Source organism: Leptosomus discolor, chromosome 2 (genome assembly GCF_034619465.1).
Source record: "Leptosomus discolor isolate bLepDis1 chromosome 2, bLepDis1.hap2, whole genome shotgun sequence".
In the NCBI taxonomy this organism is placed as follows: domain Eukaryota; kingdom Metazoa; phylum Chordata; class Aves; order Leptosomiformes; family Leptosomidae; genus Leptosomus; species Leptosomus discolor.
This window is the reverse complement of record NC_141392.1, coordinates 32,043,777-32,052,200: the sequence shown is the minus strand read 5'-3', so window position 1 is coordinate 32,052,200 and position 8,424 is coordinate 32,043,777. Positions and strand designations below refer to the sequence as shown.

Sequence of the window (8,424 nt, the reverse complement as noted above, 5' to 3'; positions counted from 1 at the left end):
TGGCTTGAAATCAGCATAAACTGAATTTATTTTATAAAAATCAGTATTTCAACACAAAAATTTACTATCCAGTAGATCCGTGGAAATCCTACATCTGTCCTGGCCGTTGTGGCAGTTTTACACAAGTCTTAAGTTTTCTGCAGAGAACAGCAAACATGCTAGCTGATCAAAGTATCATCGTATTAAAAAACCTGAACAACTATCCACAGAAGTCCTGCATAGGAGCATCCGGTTATTTCTTCGCATAAGTGATTTTCATGGCATGAGATGGAGTAATCTTGAATCCCTGGAGAGCATCTCGAGCAGCTCCTGCTTGATTCTCATTTTCAAACTCCACAAATGCAATGTCGTGGCGTCCAGGCACTAAGCGTACTTCTTTGAAGCCAGGAAACCTTTAGAATAAGGTGAAAAAGTCAGATAGTATTTCCTACATTGATAATTCATCTCTCTTCAGTAGCCATAAGCCCTTGTCATAAGCATCTACTAGTATAATAGTTACTACTAATGAAAGATTTAAATTGAAGGGTTTTACATGTGCAGTCCTTAGAACCATGCCTCAATTAAGGATCATTATTTGGAAGCAATTTAATCAGTCTTGTGCACATATGGAAGCAACTAAAGCTAGTTTTAAAGACTTTATGACAGCAGGAGCAGTTTTAATATTACAGTCACCAGCTTAAATCCAGTGCAGATTGATAGCAGATAACTTACACAATCAAAACCCACTACGAAAAAAATCAGATTTGCTTTCTCCACTAAGCCATCACTGCCAAGACGACAGATGTCAGTTCTAAAACAAGGAACTGAAATACTTCCAGAAGAAACTCTTACGTCTAAAAAGTCGGCTTGCCAACTGAAAAAAAGCATACAGGTAACAGAAGAATTCAAAGGAGAAGTCCTTTCTGTTCAAAACTTACTGATTGAATAACATGGACAGCATCATCTCATTCGTTTCCTCAGGCAAGTTATTAAGGAAAAGGATATAGTTCGGTGGGTTATCAGGCACCTGCAACAACAGAAGATCAAAGCTCAGGAGATCATACACAGATATTGGTTCCTCTGCATCTGTCTGCATGATTATCTGAACCAAGGCTCACATATCCTCAGTTTTGCTCAGACCACTGCTAGCTGGATTTCAGTATACCTTCATGCGATACACGGCAGAGCCCCTCGGTTCTTTTAGAAGTATGTATTATCTTGGAGAGGCTCTTATTTCCACAAAAATCACAGTAACGTATTGTCTTAGACATCACATTTAAACTTGACAACTCAACAGCTGTTACCGCAGTACTCTCAGCACTGCCAGGGGTGGGACCCAGGTGCCCAAGCACTGGCTGTCGCACTGTCCAAGATACAGTGGAAGAACCTATGAAAGACTCGCATCTTTCCGGAAGAGCAGTGGGAGGCCAGGATAAATACCTGTTCATCTACAGTAGTACCAAAATATTGAGTATCTTTGGGCAGCTGAAACCCACAAAACCCACATGGTTTTACTATTTACTCTATTCAAATTTACTAATTAGAACCCCCACTAGAGTTAAAGCTTTAAAGTCTTTACAGATTTGCCTGCTAATATGAATTTGTAAAAACCCACCAGACACAAGGCTGAGTAGTCAGTTTGCTAACACCGGACTGAACAGCTGGAGTTTCCCTAAGTCATCAAGCAGATTACAAAAATAAAAGCAAACCACACACCACAACTTCAGATGTCCTAATAATGCCAAGTTAATGCCTCAGCAGAACAATTCCCTTCAGCTGGCAGAAATAGCCCAGGCAGTGCCATTAGGAAATAAACTTCTGACATTCAAACAAATACCTAAATACTCAGTGTTGTGTGTCGACGCAAACTGACACAGACATATTGTGCCTTGTTACAAATGAGACCCCAAAGAAAACCCACACTGGGAGCAAGACATTTTCCCCTGTGGATTATGCATGCAGTTCCCAACAACAGCACTCAAGAAAGAGACGAAGGGCAGGCAAAGATATTCTTCCACAGTGTTTGCCCTCCTGCAAATCCTGGTTCTTTAGTACTTCACTTCTACCACAGATGAATCATTTAGAAGGTCACTGAGCAGACAAGATGAGCAAAGCATAAGGAGTTGTTGCTACATCTCCACACAATCCCTTGGAAAATAAGACACTTATGAGAAAAAAAAAAGAGTGAGCAGAGGACCGCTGAACTTCTCAAAGGAGGCTTTTCAGGCAGATATTCTGGCACCCTGTGTAGTCTTCCTGCTCCTTCTCTACTACTAGAACAAAGTAAGTTAAAGGGAATTTATTAACAAAGAAAAAAAAAAAGAATCCTTCAACTGATACTAAGCACAGGCCAAATTTAAGAATCACATAGGATTTGTTAATAGTGCCGTTTTCTGTACAATAATGAGAAACTGCAGATTTTCAATTCATGTCAACCAGATGTAGTAAAAGTGGGATTTGTTTACTGTGATTTAGCTGTCAGACAAATGTCTCTGAGAACAAAAAGGAAGCTGTAAAATATATCCTCAAATTTTCACGTGCAACAAACTATTATTCATAGAGAAAAATTTTATAAACATCAGTGCTTTTAGTCACAAAAAACAAAAGCATTACCTGCTGGTTCTGTGCTGCAGTCCCTGGGGCATTGGCTGAATTTTGTGTTGCTCCCTAGTAAATAAGTACAAAATAGTTTTACACAGGTGTTCTCTTAGAAATACATAAACACACATGACCATGTTTCTGTACAACTCAAGATGTTAAGGTTTTTTTAAACTACAATCCAAGGAATATTTGTTACTTTTGAGACACTTCCTGAAGGGAAACAAAGCATGTGAATTCTGATGAACTCCAAAGCTAGGCAAACAATGAAAAAATATCAGTTGTATCTGATCTGACTAATGGCTGACAGCAAATCACTATTTCTCCACATCACAAAATTTGGTTTAATAGACAGGAAGGAAGCAGTTTTGAAAATGAAGGCCTAGACAGGACATACCTAATAGGAGTAAAATAGGTTTTTCCACTTAGGACTCCAGTTTAGCAAGGATAACTAAAGCTATTACCATAATAGCTAGCAGCAATTATTTCTTCTTAAGAGATTTATATAGAAAGATTGATATTTTTTTTTTTAATAAATCCTGAGAAATCTGAATATTCTACCCAGAAAATGTTGCTTTCTATAAATACTCTTCTCTCTCCTTGATACTAATTTGTGCCTTAGCAGGAAGCGTAGTTAAATAACACAATAATCAAACTCTCTGCCTTGATGTTTTCTGCTATACTTCAACAAACAAATTACTAAATGTGGTTAGTTTAGGCCAGGCCAAGCCTCAGCTGAGATATCTTCCAAGCCAACTCCTTTTCATCTTCCTGTAAATGAATTATCTTGCTCCCTTTTACCATTCTCCAGTGCTTATAGAGCAAATATGGCATTAAAACACTGAAGGGAAAAGCTGGTTGAGCACTTCTAGCATTAAAGATAAGCACACACCCCTCCTTTTTCTCCCTTTTTAAAAAGTAGTCAGTTTCTACTTTGGTATATTGTACCTTTGCCCTACATCTTTTCTTTCATCTGGTAATAGAAAAGGAGGGGGAAAAGAAAAAAGGGAACAGCAAGGACTATATAATCAGCATCCCTTCCTTCAAATTCTAGTCAGTGCTCAAGAGCTATCAATATACCCCAATTCAGGGAACTGAGAAGTATCAAAAGACAATACTTAAACCTAAAAAACCCCACAGTAATTTAAAACAGTTTTTGTGTTTGTTTTTTCTTTTTTTTTCTTAACAGAGAAGCAACTTACCTGGATAACCTTTTTATTTGCCGCATTTGCTGACTGCTCCAGAGATTTGGCCTTCTTCTTCTCCTTCCTTTTTTCCTTATCAGCAAAAGTACCACGCATTTTAGAGATGATATCAGAGTCTGTTTTTGCATACTGAATACGCTTTTTAAAAAACAAAACCAGAACATTTTGCGGTTAATAATACCGAACGTTTTGCACCAGTTTCATTAACTGTGTTCTACTGTGAATTTACACATTTTTTTGCAGAACTTATTATATTAATAATATAAGCTGTAGGTATGTTTACAGAATATCTAATCCTCATAATTAATTCTGAGCACAACTAAAAAACTCTAAAAAAACCCCAAGATGGAAATTACTAATTTTAACTCCTTGAAATCAGAACTCTAGTCATCCAAGAGCATGTTTTTAACATCTGTCAAGGTAACAGGTACACAAAGCCATATAAGGACATCTGACAAAACTGGCACTAGCTTCTATTAAAAAAACGCGAGAGGGTTTTTTAACCCCATTTTAAGGGGAGTTAAAATTTTACAGCAATTTCTCAGGTCTCTGCAGAAAACTGAGTTCAGCAAAACTCAGACTTCTTAAATAGAAAAGGCAAGTACCTGCCTTAATCCAAACCAGACTGCATAAATTGTGTCAGCAGCACAACAGCGCTGGTTTTCTGACAAAGGCTGCCCAAGGCACCAGTCAGGGGGTAAGCAGGTGTGCAACATTACATACGCACGCAATCCTATCGTTTTTACTATCAGAGACTACCTCAATACAAAACTACACAGCAGGTGAAGATTTTTTTCTTAATGTTTTTGTTTAGGGCTTACAGAGTACAACATGCTGCAGGTGATATTCAAAGAGGGAAGTACACCTAAAAGCTTATGAAGCCTTAATCTTTTTATTTCCTATTGAGTTTTACTGAGCACAAAACTCTTTAAGGGTAAACAACAGAACTGAGCTTGCGCAACTCCTTGTACACAATTTCATTAGGGAATCTGAAGAGTTAATGAAAAAAAGCTCGTGGCTCAGCAACACAACTGTCTGTGCTCTCCTCAATGCTCAAAGCTGGTATTAATATATCCATCCATCACTCAAGTGGGCTATTTGCATGTATCCTTACGCCTCACAAATAGCTGCAGAATTAAGAGATGCCTAATCATCGAAGCAGGCAACGTGTCAATTGTTGTGCTATTCTGCACGTTATCAAGGACGCTATTAAATCATGTCCTATCAACCAGCAGTGTATTTGCTTCTCTGAAGTTATACTGAAATTCAGTTATTTGGGTTGGTGATCTGATGCGTGCACAAGCAGAACTAGTCACCGATTTAAAAAATAAAACACTGGTCATGTCTGTTGATTTCTGGAAAGTAAAACTGCAGAGACCTTCACCCTACTCACTGTTACCTCAAAAAAGAAGCACCACATTCTTGCTATTTATTATGAATATAATAGTAATTAAGGTTACTTGAGATAAATTAACTGAAAGCACCGAATTTCCAATAACATTACAGAATGAATTTAATCAGTTCAACAGAAGACTCAATGAGTAAAATGGAAGTATTTTAAGATCTTAAAAACTTTAATCCAGCATAGAAAAAACACAAAGCCACCATTTAGGAAACCTAAATGCTAAGTTCAACCTCTGCATGTTCTAACTCCAGTCTCCCTGGCATCCTTCTAGCTTACATAAATACGTAGATCCAGCAGGACACAATGTGACTGAATAACAGTACAATTACAAGTACACATCATAGTTAATTCACAAGGTGGAAGTACCAAAACACTGTATCACACCATGGCAATTTTTTTTTCTTTAAGAAGTCAACAAAATAATTTACCATTGGTTTCCCATAAAACGGAAAGCCTTGTAGTTGTCTCAAAGCATTGGTAGATGATCCAAGTTCTTTAAATATAACAAACGCCTGTCCTCTCATCTTCATAGTCTTTAAAGCCACAATGTCCACCACATGACCAAACTGTGAGAATAGTGCATACAGGGACCTCTTCAGTTCTGTTGACCGTACGAAAAAAAATAATTATAGCAGGTTACATGCAAATCTCCACTTCTAGAGTCTTCTGTCCTTCAGGGACAATATTTTTTGCCAGCTTCAGCTCACACAGTGATACGTTACATGAATTTAGTCAAAACCGTTGCATGAGAAGAAGTTTATATGCCCAGTTTTTTAAGTTGGTGTATAATGCTTGGTTTCACACCTCAAGTATTCAGCTAGTGAAACAGCTGTACTGCCATCCATTCTACCATTCTAAGAGACTAAAAATTACACAAGCGTATGCATACACACTTTTTCATATACATATATATACACACTCACACACTCGAGTATGACAGCCACCAAAGACTGATCAGAAATTCAATACTGTAACAGGCAATAGTAAAGAGGTATGACTTCAAGCAAGAACATGGTGGAAGAGTAACTACTTAGAAAGGTAATTAAATTTGGAAAATTTGTTTGTAATGGTTTAATCAATTCTCTCATGCACATGAAATATTTTTTCATATTCTGGATCTGAACATGTTTTTGTATGACCACACTGTACCTTGCAACTGCAACTGATTTATTCTCATTATTTAAAATCAGCTGACTACATGCAAATTAAACCTTAATCTTATCCAGTCAAGCTAAACAAATCCTTTGTACTATGTTTTACATTCTAACTCACAAATCTTACATTTGAAGTATTTCAGCAACACAAGAGTACTGCCTCTTGTTTATTGCTGTTGAGACTTAGTAATACCAGCCCACTGTCACTTTGTCCAGCTGCTCTTGACCAACCACAGCATTGTATTTTTTTTTAAAAAAAAGGTTTTCTTATCAAAACACTTTCCCTAAAAATAACCTCCAAAACTGTATTAAAAAAAAAAAATAAAAATCACATTTGTAAGCTTTACAACTAACTTGAAACCCTACATTTGAAAATTATAACCACATAATGGAGACTTACTAGTTTACACGGCACTTAACATTCTACAAACAAAGCCCCAAGTTACATTTATTCAGGAGAACCATCTTGACAAGTTAATAAATAATTTCTCAACAAAGCTGTTTCCACTTTCAGATCGCACCCTGAAGAAAGATTTAAGCAGTGCTAGTCTGATCCAGTCCCTCAGCTCACAAACAACAACAAATAAATTACTCTGATCACTTCGTATTACAAGCTAAGCCTGAGTATTAAGTGGATGGTTCTATGCAGACATTTAATGTACAGCCAGACAAGGGCAAGAGATTTTTTCTTTTTAGCACACTTTGAGGAGCTACAATTCCTCAGCATGAAGTCATTGCTCTCTAGAGGGCTGCAGCAACTGCAAGGCAGCATCTGACACGATGCACAGCAGGCCAGCTCATGCCACGTTCACTGCTTTTGCATGGTGCTAAACCAAACGAGGGACACACAATGTCCCCCCACATTTCAGCAAGAGGGGACTGCTGACCACCGAAACGTATGCCGAATGCCTCTTAGCATCCATCAGATATTCTCATTGCTCTTATCGTTAATTATCCACTGCCAAACAAACCTAACATATGCAGTTAGCTACACTACTACAGCAGAGAGGCCATCGGAAGCTTCCTTAGAAACAAGGGCCGTGTCTTATAGCCTTGAACATCGTGCTAATTTCGGCTAGTGCTTCATTAGGAGCAGCCAGTTGCTGACAGCTTGGTTTGCGACCACCACCTTCGGAGAGCCCTGGAGCCCCTGCGGCCACGGCACTGACGAAACGCCAAGTCCTGCGTGAGAGCACACGACCAGGAGCGGAAGCCAACCCGATAGGACAATGCCCGCTTTCCAAAGGCGAGTCACCGCCACCGGTACCTTCTTTCTTAATCTTGTCATTGATGTTGTTGATGTAGATGGTGTGGTTCGGTCTGATGTCCATCCTCTGGGGCGCCTGCAGACCTGCCTACGGGCAGAGCACACACGGGAGCCGTTAGCGGCGGCCCAGGCGCAGTCCGAGCCCCCGGGGCGGGGAGCTGCCGAAGCCGGCAACACCCCAGCCCCCGGCAGTGCAGCGTGCGGCGGCCGGCGCCGCTCGGCCACGGACGGGCCCCGGGGGCTGCCCACCCTTCCCACAGGCCGCCCGCCCGCTCGCCCCGCTTCCACCCTCCCCGCCCGGGCAGGTCCCAAGCCCGGCGGGACAGACGCCCCCGGGAGGCAGCCCCAACGCATCCGCCATCCCGCCCGCCCAGGCCTGAGCCCCGCCGCCACCCGCCTCACCTCCCCTCGCCGAGATGGCAGCCGGCTCCTCCCGCCCCGCGCGCGCACGGGCACGCAACGCGGCGCAGGCAGCAGAGCTGCTCCCGCAGCAATCGATGTGCCGAGCACCGGCGGCTCGATGCCGAGCGGCGCCTGCGCAGGGGTGTCTCCGCCAGCGCCATGTTGGTTGGGCTCGTGCAGCCCGGCGGATGCTGCTGCCGGCCTGTGCTCACGCCCAAGGGGCAGCGAGGTAAAAGGAGAGACAGGTCATAAAGCCGTTCGGCAGGCAGCTCCATTTAAGTAACGCGGGTTAGCAAACTCCGTCAGTTATTTGTTCCTGGCCCTTACTTCAGAGGCGAAGCAGCCTGCGGGCAGGCCTGGGCCCGCGGCGGCCTCAGGGCCCAGAGCCCGTGCTGCCCCAGCGGGTCCCGCCGA

The 8,424-nt window shown here is 41.5% G+C and overlaps 1 protein-coding gene across 1 annotated transcript; it reads right to left on the bottom strand.

The window, feature by feature from the left end:
* On the bottom strand, nt 1-8,038 carry SNRPB2 (small nuclear ribonucleoprotein polypeptide B2). The gene is made up of 7 exons (XM_086460843.1): nt 8,011-8,038; nt 7,609-7,696; nt 5,616-5,788; nt 3,780-3,920; nt 2,593-2,646; nt 918-1,006; nt 1-392 (listed from the first exon to the last, which is right to left on the bottom strand). Exons 2-7 carry the CDS (start codon nt 7,670-7,672, stop codon nt 233-235), a joined length of 681 nt encoding a protein of 226 aa, XP_086316969.1. The 5' UTR covers nt 7,673-7,696; nt 8,011-8,038; the 3' UTR covers nt 1-232.
* Nucleotides 8,039-8,424: the final 386 nt, after the last annotated feature.